General features: G+C 45.8%; 1 protein-coding gene across 1 annotated transcript; it reads right to left on the bottom strand.

Moving 5' to 3' along the window:
- Positions 1-7,889: 7,889 nt before the first annotated feature.
- On the bottom strand, positions 7,890-13,065 carry LOC100025748 (galectin-1). The gene is made up of 4 exons (XM_007503458.3): positions 12,693-13,065; positions 11,037-11,116; positions 8,851-9,022; positions 7,890-8,119 (listed from the first exon to the last, which is right to left on the bottom strand). The coding sequence occupies exons 1-4, from the start codon at positions 12,699-12,701 to the stop codon at positions 7,973-7,975; spliced, it is 408 nt and encodes a 135-aa protein (XP_007503520.1). The 5' UTR covers positions 12,702-13,065; the 3' UTR covers positions 7,890-7,972.
- Positions 13,066-13,092: the final 27 nt, after the last annotated feature.

Below are 13,092 nucleotides of genomic sequence, written 5' to 3'. Positions count from 1 at the left end.
CAATTGATCCTGTAAGAAGCATTTTAAATTATCCAATTGGACTTGCATGTTCTCTTGCAAGTTTTTTATGTTTTCCTGTGTTTTACCTTCATATTTTTGCATAATTTTCTGTATTTTAGCTTCAGATTTTTACATAATTTCTTGTATTTTAGCTTTGAAATTTTGCGTGTTTTTCTGCATTTCAGTTTCAAATAAATTTTTTATGTTAGTTTCTCTTAACACAGTACTGAGAAGTACAAAAATGACATTACCTAATAACAAAAAATTGGAGGTATCCTGAATTCCTCAATGTCCCTAATTCTTCAACTGCCATATAAATGTCAAAGAATATAGTATTCATATATCTTGTAATTATATGCCTAGCAGGCTTCACAAAACATGTGGGGAGCAGGACAAGACCAAAACTCTCTCCAGGTTTCCCTCACTTCTAATTAAGAGTAATCTAGGCAGTTTTGTCAGTGAAGGTTGCCTAATTGGATTGTTTGTTCCCTGAGTGAAAGGGGATTCATAGCTAAACAGCTTCCCCAGTCCTGCTGCTTTTTGGTTTGGGGCAAGGCACTTAACCCCATTTACTTCAGTTTTCTCAAGTGTAAAATAAGCTAAAGAAGGAAATGACAAACTGTTCCACTGTCTTGGCCAAGAAAGGCCCAAATGGGATTAGGAAGAATTGGAAAGGATTTAGATAAGAGAATAACAAAGTAAAAATTATTAGTATCTATATGCTTCTTGGATGTCTTTCTCAGTTTCCCAGTTAGACTGTCAAGTTTGACAGGACAAAGTTCTGATCTTACTGATCTCAAGGTCCCTCCCAGTCCATGGAAGAAATGGGCAGGTCTGGATTATGCCTCCCCTCCTCCCACATTAGAATCTACTTCCCCAAATCCCTTGCAGTTGATTATTGCTACCCATAACAAAAAGAAAGAAGTTTGAGTGATTGGTAGTCAGAACAAACTTTATCCCTGGGCAACACTATCCAAATTACCCTTCAAATCAGCTTTATAATTCACAGTGTGATAATTCTTGTCTTCTCATTGAGTGAGGGTAGGGGCTAAAGAGGAAGGGCCCAAGACATAGATGCAGGCATAGATTTGGGAGGAAGTGATTCATTCAGGAATATGTGGTAGCCTTCTATATTGCTTTGCGTAAGAGGGCAGGTATTGATATATTGATATTAGGGAATCCATGCCCATGATACTTGGCACTAGATCTTTACTGCAAGTCCTAGTCTGCTGCTAGACTGGTTAAACCACACCCTATGCCTGCCAACTCTGACACAGGTGCTTACTAGAGCTTAAGCACTGGATCCTCAATCCCATCCTTATGTTTTCTAATTTACTGTCTGGGTGCAGGTGGTATAACTCCTTCTATTTCTATTTCTGTTCCAGGTTGGAGGTTCAAGTCCTTAATTTCCAATTTCTGAGGAGAAGAATAAAAGCAATGTTAGGACTGGCTGGGAACTAAGGAGAGGCAGAGCTTCCATTTGGGGAGAGGTTACCTTCCAGGAAGGTTCCAGGGATGGAAACTTCCCCTGTCAAGTTATTGCTGAAGTGGGAGTCAGTCCCAGTCCTCTGATCTTGAAAAAGCTCTTTCATGTCCTTGGGCCTCACTGTTAAAGGAGGAACTAGCCTAGATGATTAATCTCGTCCACTCTTCATTTTACTGATCTAGAAACTAGGAATCATAGAATGAAGAAGTGACCTGTCCCAGGTCACACAGGTGAGCAACAGTGTCAGAACTGGAATCCAAGTTGTTCCTGGGTCCCAGGCCCATGATCCCCCTGCCCTATTGGTTCAGTACCCTCTTAGGCTGGAACCATATTTATTCTGCTGGAATCATATTTATTCAGGCAAGTGGGCAAGGATGGAGGGGCAAGAATGTCTATAGTTCTACCTAAAGGGTAGGAGATGGAATACAGATCAATGGCGAAATGTCCTGGTCAGTAGGTGAACTTTACAATGCATCCCCTTCATGCCACCTGCTAGTGTCCTCCCTGTTTCATCAGGTTCCCAGATGTGCCCTCATCTCATTAAGCAGGGAAAGAAATCCTCCCTAGGAAAGTTTTCAGGAAGAAATTCCACCATTCTCCACATAAAAAATCATGTTCCCTATTTGGGCAAGATCCAACCATGTCAAGGAGAAGAGGAGTTGGAAAGGGAAGGGGAGGTTCAGAAAGAATGTGGGATCATGGCAGAAACACTAAGATAAAGGAACTTGGGTTCTTCTGCTCTTCTCCACTGTCCTTTGGGCAAGGGAAAAGGAATCAGGATAGCACTGATGTGTCACCTTTCCTGAAATAAATCAGTTGAGAAGGTAGGCTGGGGGTTCATGGGGTTTTGCAGGGTGTGTGTATGGAATGTGACAAGCTAGTTTCCTAGAGAAGAGCCTAGAAGTGTATTTTGGGGTTAAAGCTGTCTTATTTTATAAGGTGAGAGGGTTAGAATTTAGAGTTGGCTAAGGAATCTCTTATCCAGTGCCCCATCCTATTTACCATCTAGTACTTTCTCCTTTTCTAATGGAGCCTCCTCAGCATGGACCAATTCTGTAGCACGAGGCTGTGTGGGAGTGAACTCTATAAGATAGTCATTCATTTCAGAAACTAATTCTGTGGCATAAGATTCATCTCTGCTTCCCCCCACCATTCCACCCATCCACCTGACCCCTACCTCTTTCCTCTCAACTCAAGGAAGGGGGATTCCCCCATATGCACTCCACCTGCCTCTAGACAGATGTAGCCCCTCACAGGCTGGGGACACCATAATCCCATCCCATGACATGTCTCACTTCCCCACTCTCCCCAGGATCTCTCTGGATTTGGCACTTTGTCAAAATACTTGGGACTTGGAGATAGGGATAGCCCATAGCTCAAGGGAAGCTGGGCAGGCAGAGAAAGGGACAGTCCTTGCAAGGGCAAAGGAGGGGAAGCTGAGGGATTAGAGAAGGAAAAAGAGGCCAAGGCCACAGAGTGAGGGAGAGTACAGCACCCCTACCTCCTTCTGAACAAACTCTTCTCAAGTCTTCTGCCTCCTTTTCAAGCCCCAACCCTAGAGTATTCCCCCAAACACAGGGCATCTGCCTGTATCCTAGACAAGGAGTCCCTCACAGGAACCCTCACAGGGTTCATCACTGAGGATGAGAAATGCTCCTTTGATAATCCTGGATGTGATGGGACTCAAAGGAGTCCCATCCAAACAGGAAAAAAAAAAACAAAAAAACAAAACAGTCCTTTGGAAAAGGGGTTGGGAGAGGTAATAGAGAGATTGGAGAAACCAATGGAAAAATACTTTTAGAATGATTTGGAATCTGATAATTGCAGAGTAGGGGGAAGTTTCAGGCTGAATCATACTCTGGTCTTAATGAGATTTAGTCCCACAACCTCCAAAACGTCTATCTAAACTTGAAAATCCTAATCCAACAATGTTCATAGCTTGGAGGTAACTATGAAACCATCTTGATTCTTAACAAATGGGAAATGTCTAGGCTTGAGGTCACCTGAGCAGTGAGGAGCTGAACCAGGGTTTCTGTCTAAGTTCTATGGCACCAAGTCCAGGCTCTTTACACCATATCACATGGATAGAAATCCATGTTTTACAAAGAGGGAAACAGAGATGAGGAATGAGAATAACCTAGCTAATGTCATGGTTACTGAGTTTGTGGTGGTTATTGAAATGGGTAGAAGGAGGGAATGGAATGAACTAGGCCTCCATTTGGAATGAGGGATTAATGAGTCTCTACAATGGCCACAGGAATCTCCCCAGGGTCTGTGGGTCTCTTCAGCCTTCCTGAACCCCCATCTCATCTCGCACATGCTCTCTGTTTCTCATCTCCTTGCCTCTCCCAGAATCTCTCTTCTCTCCTTCTGAGTCATCTCTTCTATTCCTTTTTTCTCACCTGTCACTTCTTGTCTCCTTTTTCTCCTCCTCCTCCTCTCCCAGGAAGGCACAACAGTACAGTGGAGAGAATGGTACCTCTGCAATCAGGACATTTGAGTGAGAATCTTGACTTTAATGAATTATAAGTGTCTGAGGTGCATATGAACAGAGGAAGAGGAGTCTCCTTGACTCTAAGCTTAGCAGTCTATCTGCCAAATCCCTTAACTTGCCCTTCTCTGTTGTTAAGAAGGAAATAAATGGGGGGGGGGGTTCCCACAACACTGAATACAGTCATCCCTCCCTGTTGTGGTTCACTTGTCTTGGCTCCACTGTATGACGAGGTTTAAAAAACTATATATCTAATTCTGTATCATGGAGTTTTCTCTATATCACAGGACTTTGTGGATTCATACCGTACTATGCACAAAGGAAATGGAGTACACCACTACCACTTGCGCAAGTTTGCCAATGTGAGGATTGTACACAGCACACTATTGGCTGATGGAATGAAAGGTGACCTACCACAACTCTGTGTTCTGAATCCTGGGTGCTGGTTGGCTCAGTGACGGTAGCTTTGTTCTGCTTGCTCTCCAACTACTTTGCAGGTTTTCACCTATTGCAGGGGTCTCTGAATGTAACTCCCACATTAAGTGAGGGATCAGTGTATTCCAGTTCTGGGTCTGCCCTACTCTTACCCTGCACCTTGATTTCCATGAGTGAAAGCCAAAGCGTCCCAATGTTTTCCTCCCAGGTAGAGGCAGTGTGTTGTGGTGGATGGAGTTCCAGTGGTACCCAGGCTCAAGTCTGTGTTGGCCAAATGACCCCTGAGTGAGTGACTCTTCTTCGGTGCACTCTAGGCAGAGAAGCAGCTGTCCTGGCTCAATAGGAGGGCTTTTCTTCTTCTGGAATTCTCCAAATTAAAACCACTTCTTGAAGTCCCCCCTACCTCCACCCCTCTCTGTCCCAGTGCTGGGCTCTGCTCAAGTAGAGAGATGAAATCCATACTGAATGAATTTCAGGACTATGGCCATCCTCTGACAGAAGAAAGGAAGCTCAGAGAGGCAACAAGGCCTGCCCTAAGGCACCCAGTGGATTCCTAGCATAGGCTGGCCTGGAATCTTGCTTTAAGCTTTTGCTCCCCAGGCACCTGGAGGCTCTTCCCTCTCTCAGGGCTGGAGGTTACACCTCCTTTTCTGTCTGAGCCAGGCCCTGCTTTAGAGTGAGAGATTAACAGATGTTTGCATACTCATTCCACCTTACCTCCATCCCAATTCTGCTGAGGTTAGATTAGCTGTGATGGGTGGGCCTGTAGCTAGTGACAGGAGGATCACCCCTTATCACCATCCAACCACCCCTATAGCAAAGGGTTAAGGTTTGGCAAGCCTCTCTCTGGGCATTCCCATTGCAGCCGGCCCTGTCTTCTTTCCTAGCACTTTCCTCAGGTAGCCTCTGACAGTTTCCTGTGGGCTGACTCTGGGGATCAGACACCTTCTCACTGGGTGCTGAATCACCCATAGACATAGAAAAGGTGTGACAGCTGATCTCTCCCCTCTCCCCTGCCTGCTAGCAAGGAATGCTGGGAGCATCCTGAGTGGAAGGTCAGTAGCAGTGGCCACAGCTGCCTCATCTCCCCACTCAAGCACAGGAGCCTTTTTTTTTATCTTTCCTCTTTTCAGATTGAAGGCAAATACATTTGGGGTCCAGAAAGGACTTTGGTATAATCTCATAAGCTTGGAAAGGAGAGAAGAGTCATCTTAGGTCCCTTCAGTGACCAGCACTGCTAGCAGCAGTAGCTGAATCTGGCCCTGCTTGACTCAGTCCAGCTGAAAAAGGGAAAAACCAGTCAATTACCGTGGGCAGCACCCCTGATGGGGGCTCAAACCTTCAACCTCTCAGGGTTAGCTTGAGAACACTGAGGGGAGAAGCAGGAGTCATCCCTGGTGGGTTCAGCCTGCTGGTCAGGATGGGAGTTGAGAACATGAGCCCAGAACCTGGGCTACACATGTGTTTTAGGGGTTGTCACGTGGGAAAGGGAATAGGCTTATTCTTCTTGTGCTCCCAGGGAGAACCAATGTGTGAAAGTTAGAGGGAGGCAGATTCTTCCTTTTGTAAGGAAGAATGTCCTCAAAATTAGAACCGTCTGGCAGTGGAACTGCTTGTCTCAGGAAGAAGTGAGACCTTAACAACAAGGAAAGGGGTTTTGATCAAGAACACATGCAATACCCAGTCAAATTCCATGTCAGCTATGGGAGGGGTGGGGGATGGGGAAGAGGAAAAGAAAATGATTTTTGTAACCAAGGAACAATGTTTGAAATTAAAAATTAAAATAAAAAAAAGAAGTGAGACCTCCATCATTTATGATGTTTAAGTAATGGCTTCTCAGAGCAGTAAATAGCATGGTTAGCATTTGAACCCGAATTCTTCTGATTCCAAATAGTAAGATATCCCATTTTTCCAGTGTCTATGCATCACTTTTCTCATAAATAGTCTTTAATTTTGCAGGTGGCTAGGAAATATCAGCACAGCTAGGTGTCACAGCAGATAGTGCTTGGGGCTTAGAATTGGGGAGATTCACCCTTATGAGTTCAAATCTTGCTACAGACACTTACTAACTGGATGACCTTGGAGAAGTCACTTAGTCCTATTTGCCTGAATTCCTCATCTGTAAAATGAACTAGATAAATAAATGGCAAAAAAAACCCAGTATTTTTGCCAAGAAAATCCTAAATCACAGTCTAGAAGAGTCAGATATGACTGAATCAACCAAACAATAACAACAGGAAATTGAACCTTAGAAATGTTGAATGAATGGCTTGTGGTTCCCCATCTCCTATGTTTGGAAGCTAGGATTCAAAACCAGCTTTTCTGACTCATTGGCATAAGGAGTTGGATTTGGAGTCAGGAAGATCTAGGTTCAAATCCCATCTTATCCACGCACTACTACTTGAGTGAATCATTTCACTCCTCTGGGGCTCACCTTCCTCAGTGGACAAAATAAAAAGGTTTAGACTCTGACCTCTAAAGTGCCTTTGAGCATTAAATCTGGTATCCAATGCCTTCAAAGAACCCATTTGAGTAAAGGGCACCTTGCAAAGAGCTGGGAGACACAGGAATGTATGAGACCTTAAAGGAATGGATTAGACTTGGAAGGAGGAGAAGAGACATAGTAGGAGCAGAGAAGGGACCCAAGAGGGCAAGGAGCACAACTTCCCCATTTGAGAGGAGGAAACTGAGGTCCAGTGATTTATCCAAGGTCAGACAGGCAGTGAGTATCAGAGGTCAAATTTAAACCCAAAACCTCTGACTCCAGAGCCAGGGAATGGCTCTCCACTATCCTGCTGACTGGTCTCCAGATCTCTCTGAGCTTCATTAGGATGGTCTTTAATACATTGATACCTGACAATAAAGACAATTCTTCACCAGGTGTGTATTCAATATCTTTATAGCAAGTAAGTTTGACCATAGTCTGAGTTCTGGTCCCCTCTATTCAATAATATCTACAGGTTCTTCTGCAATCCCTGCTATGGGAAATCCCTTCACCAGCACTAATCACACCTTATCTATGACTTCTAAGTCCTGGTCACCCATTTTTGTGTTCTGGCATGGGTTCCTGACTGTCTGGCGAAGCCCAGGGACTCCTCCCCAGAATATTATCTTATTGCTTGCTTTCACTTTGTGAGTGTTTTATTTATTGTTCACATTTACAAAAATTGTTTTTGAGTTCCAAATTCTCTCTCTCCTTATTTCCCCACCCACTTGAGAAAGTAATATTAGAATCATAGTTTCTGATGCTTAAAAAAGAACACCCAAAATATTAGGAAATCCAGAAGTTAGTGACAATAAAGATGCATTTTTCCCAGCTGACATCCATCTATGGGTCCCAGGTAGAGAACCCCTGTCTTGGAACATCACCAGAGGTCTTTAGACATGAAGGGACTTGTCCAGGATCACACAGCCATCCTTCCCAACTCCAAACCCAGCCCTCTAGCACCTGGATTAGAATAACACAAAAAATGTCAATTGTTATCATCATCATTACTTTTATTAGTAATAGGAGAGGCCCAAAGATCAAGAATGGTGTGAAGTTGGCTTGATTGGAGGGCTCAATCAAAATTCACTGATCTTAGCTTAAAGTCACCATTGGCTTCCAGGAAGTTGATAGTGTCTAAGTTAAGGCGATTTGGGAACTTGAACTCGGAGCCATCAGGCAGCCTCACTGTAAAATGACTCCCTTCAAAGGCGAAGCAAACCTGATCAACAGAGGGTAGAAGTTACTGAACAGAGAGATTTGGCCTTGGAGGCAAATACCTGGATTCCAATTCCACCTTGACACTTATTCTAAGATATGGGGTAACTTTGGGTGAATCATTTCTCATTTTGAGCCTCGATTTTCTCTTCCATAAAATGAGGGGTCAGACTAGAGAACCCGTTCAGTTCCTTACAGCTCTAACTCTAGGATCCTGTCATCTGAGAGGGGATAGCCCAGAGTTGTCTCTGATCTTATTTCAGCTAAGGTCCTTCACCATATCCACCCTTACTCCCTGGTTTCCCCTGCTCAAGGGATGTTGGGCTTCTTGCTGTAGATCTATGAAACCCAGTGACCCCTTTGTCCTCTAGCTTGCCATCTTATCCTCATCTGAGTTTTTTAACCCTTATCTTCTGTCTTAGAATCAATACTGATTGTGTATTGGCTCCAAGGCAGAGGAGTGGTAAGGGCTAGGCAATGAGGCTAAGTGACTTGCCCAGGGTCACACACACACACACACACACACACACACACACACACACAGAAGTGTCTGAAGCCACATTGGAACTCAGGACTTCCTGTCCCCAGGCCTGGATCTCAATCCACTGAGCCACCTTACTGCCCTCCCCCAGCAGAGTTTAATTCCAGGACCCCATCAAGCTCAAGGGATAGATGAGATCACCTCTTGGGTCCTTCCCTGCTCTAATATTTTACACTCTGATTGGGGGTTCTTACCTCTACTTGGCTCCCTGGCAAAAAAGGGAAACTGGTCTCCCTTTGTTCTGCGCCCCATGAGCCTTCCTGCCTGGAGTTGCAGACGATGACGTTGGTATCATCAAAGCAGTCAAAACGTGGGTTGAAATGCAAGGCGAGGTTTTCGTGGTCTTTGCCCAGGTTCAGTCTAAAGCTGGGGAGCGAGAACACATCTCCATCACAGACGTGGCCCAGAGCCTTGGAAACCTCCTACTTGGAGAATCTCTGAGCTCCTAAACTGCCAAAGGGATTCGCACCTAATGTGCTGACCTGAAGCACCAGGGTTTCTCTTCTTCAGTACCACTCCCTCAGCCATTCTTCCCAACAAGCCACCATCACACATAGCTTACTACATCCAAAGACAGAGAGCTCACTACCTATCCAAACTGTCCATTCCAGCTATTGGACAGCTCCAGTTGGGCAGTGTTGCCTTAGGCTCAGTCCTGGTTCTGCTACGTGGGACAAAGGCAAAGCAAGTCTGATCCTTCTAATCGAGGGTCAAATGTAAACAGGAGTGACCTGGATTCTGGTCTCACCCATGGTGAAATCTAGGGGGAGATTTTCCACCTCAGAAATCAGCAAGGGCTACAAAGCCCTTGTAATTTAATTAAAAGGGTGTCATTTATTGTTTAGACTTAAGAAAGTGATGGAGAAATGGAAGCCATGTTCATTAAAACTAAAAGTATCATGTAGAGAGTTCCCTCCAGAGCTGGTTGTTAAACATTTACCAGCACATCCCTGGTTGCTGGCCTCAGAAGTCCCTCCTCAAAAGCAGGACGCCATCCAGCAGGTATGCAGTGCTTGTTGAATTGCATTGCACATGGGTTGGAAAAGAAGACTTCTCTGGATAGAAGAGCTCTCTCTTTTGAGCTTTGAGTTTCTCTACTTCCAGGGAGTCTCCCCTGATTGCTCAGCTCCCACTGACCTTTCCCTCCTCTGAACTCTTACAGCTCTCTGCAAATTGCTCTCTTGGCAGCCATCATCTGATGACTGCTGAGGTTATTTGCTGGGACAGTGTACAAGGAGCCAGGGAGAATGTGTGATTTAGAGGAGAAATCAGCTATTCTACTGACTTATCCTCTCCTCTCCTTAACACTTTGTCCTTATTTCTCCCCAAAGAAAAAAGTGTTATTAGGTGACTTTTGTGGTCACTCCAAGCTCAGATACTCTGGAGTATATTCTCTCTCACAGGGCTAGGAGGAGAAGACTTTGTAAACCTTGAAAAAAATCCTACTAAATTAAAATATTAACTATTATTATTATTATTATTCTATAGAGCAGCTAGACTGCTCAATGGATGGATCGAGCACCTGGCTTGGAGTCAGAAAGACTTTTCTTCCTGAATTAAAATCTGGCCACAGAACACTTGCTAGCTGTGTGACCCTGGACAAGTCACTTAATTCTGTCTGCCTACGTGTCCTGATCTGAAAAATGAGCTGGAGAAGGAAATTGTAAATTCCTCTAGTTTCTTTGCCAGGAAAGTCCCAAAAGTGGACATGAAAACTTGGATGCAATTGAAACAAGTCAACAACCAAAACCCTAAAATTTATTATTAGCTCCTTGCTTTGTAGGTATCTCTCTCAGTGCCCCAGTGACTGTCAACTTCAGTAGGGCAAGGATATGATCTTATTGCAAGGTCCCTCCCAGTCCATGGGATGAATGGGCTGGTCTGGGCAACATTGCCCCTTCCTCCATATTAGAATCTACTTCCCCAAAGCCCATGCAGCCGGCTGCTGCTGATCACAACAAAAAGAAGGAAATCTAAGGGTTTTTGACAGGCAGAATTGGTAGCCTCTTGAGTCCTGGGCAACACAACTCAAAATACCCTTGAGAGCAGCTTCCTAGTTCACAATGTGATAAGCCTTGTTTTCTCAATGGGTGAAGGAAAGGGCTGAAGGGAGAGAAAGCCCAGGACCTGACAAGGATGTGGCACAAAGTGATTCAATATAGAAGATGCTGCCTTCTAGATTACTCTCTGTTCCATATGAGTGGGCTGGGTGATGTCAGAGGACACATGTCCTTGGGCCTTGGCACTAGATCTCAGTTGCAGCCCCTAGTCTACATCTAGACGTGCCAAGCCACACCCTCTGCCTGCCCAGCTCCTGCAGAGGTGGCTGACAGATCTCAAAAACTGCATCCTCAGTCCCATCCCTCCATCTCCCACTTACCTCTTGGCATCAGGCAGAACATCTCCCACTATTCTCACACAGACTCCAGGCTTGAGGTTCAAGTTAGAGGCAAGTATTTCCTGAAGAGACCAAGCAGAGCAAGTTTAGGGTTGGCTGGGAGCTAAGGGGACCCAGAGCTTCATTTTAGGGACGAGTCACCTTCCTGAAAAGTTCAAGAAAAGCAGAGTTCCCCCTCTTAGGCTAGTTATTGCTGAAATGGGAGTCAGTCCCAGCTCTCTGATCTTGTCCCTTTCATGTCTTTGGGACTCAGTTTCCCCTATCTGTTAAATGAGAAATTAGTCTAGCTAATTGATCTAGCCCACTCCTCATTTGACAGATCAGGAAACTGAGGCTCAAAGAAGCCAGAAATGACTAGTCCCAGGTCACAGAGATGAGGAACAGTATCAGAACTGGAACCCAAGTTTTTCTGGGTCCTAGACCCATGCTCTCTCTGTCCCATTGGTTATCCCCTCTCAGGCTGGTATCATATGGATTCTGGCACTTGGGCAAGGATAGAGTGGGAAGGGAGGACTGTGATTCTACCCCATTCCTTCATCCATTTTCTTGCCCTCTTCTTCATCCTCCCAGACCTGCTGTCACCTAATTAAGCAATGAAAGAAATCCTCCACAGGAAAGTTTTCAGGGGAAAAAACTCCCCCATTCTCCAGAGCCAATCTTAGTCCCAATCTAGGGCAGGAGCCAACCATGCCCAGGAGAAGGGTGTTGGCAAAGGAGGGGCTCTCAGGAGGAATGAGGAATCAAGGGGGCCTTTGGCAGAAATTCCAAGGTACGTAAACTTAGCCTCTCCTTCTCCTGCCCTTTGGGGAACGGGAAGGGAGCCAGACTAGCCCAGATGTTTGGACCTTCCTCCCTAAATCTAAATCAGTAAAGAAGTAAGGGCTGGTGTAACAAGGGGCGGGGGGTGATCTTATGAGCTGGTTTCCTAGAGAAGAGGCCAGAATTGTATTTGGAAGATTTATGTTGTCTTCTTTTTCAGAAGGAGGGGGCTAGAATTTGGAAGGATCTAAGGAATTAATTGCCCCAGTGCCCCATGCCATCTGCCTTCTACAGCTTCCTCCTTTTCCAATGGAGCCTGCTCAGCCTGGACTCTGTGTAGCATCAGGCTGGGTTGGAGTGAACTCTAGAAGACGGTCGTTCATTCCAGAAAGTCTAATCCTCTGGCAGAGGAAGATTCATCTCTGCTCATTGCCCCTCTTCCCCTTCCCTCTCATCTAACGGAAAGCTATTCTTTCTGCCACAACTTCCCACTCCCCCAGATGCAGATGTGGCCCCTCACAGCTAGGGAACATCCGAACTCCAGCCCATGGCAACGCGCATTTCGCTCTGGCTCCCCTCTCCCCAGGATCTCTCTGAATTTGGCAGGTTGTCAAAGCCCTTGGGACCAGCAGCCCGGGATAGCCGACAGCTGCGAGGGGGAGGGGATGGGAGTGGCAGTCCTTGTAAGGGCTCGGGGCGCAGAGAAGGGGAAGAGTAAGGAGCCCGAGCCCACACAGCTTCCGTAGGGGTCAGCATCGCCATCCCCTCGCGGACACACCTCTCTCAAGTGTCGCGCTTCTTTGGAAGCTACCCCATGAGAATTCTTCATCCCCGGACCCTCAGCCTGAGCCCTGGACCAGCAGCCCCTGGCATACTCACGCTGGCCATGACGAAGGATGAGCAATGCGGCTGCAACGGGATCCCGAAGGAGAGCGTCCAACTCCGAGCTGGTAACTTAGGGCGTTGTCCCCCCTTTAAATAGATGGTCCAGCTCAGGGCTTAGGCTGAGTCACCCCTCGGGCACTCCTTCTTGTACTTTTCACCAATCCCGAGTCACAAAAGGGGAGGGGGAGTACCTCGGGGGCGGGATTTTGCTTTCTTTCTTAGAGGGGCAGCCAATCAAGATGGAGATGCCCCCTTTGGCCACACCCGCTCCGCATTAAGCTCCATCCTTGTTCTAGCCTTTTCCCTCTTTCAAAAAAATTGTCTTTTGGGGAATGGGGTAGGAGGGGCTGTGGTGGAGAGATTGGTGGGGCCATTGGAAAAATAGTTTAAGTAT

This window comes from Monodelphis domestica, chromosome 5, assembly GCF_027887165.1.
Source record: "Monodelphis domestica isolate mMonDom1 chromosome 5, mMonDom1.pri, whole genome shotgun sequence".
In the NCBI taxonomy this organism is placed as follows: Eukaryota; Metazoa; Chordata; class Mammalia; order Didelphimorphia; family Didelphidae; genus Monodelphis; species Monodelphis domestica.
The sequence above is the reverse complement of the archived record's forward strand: the minus strand, read 5'-3'. Positions and strand labels throughout refer to the sequence as shown.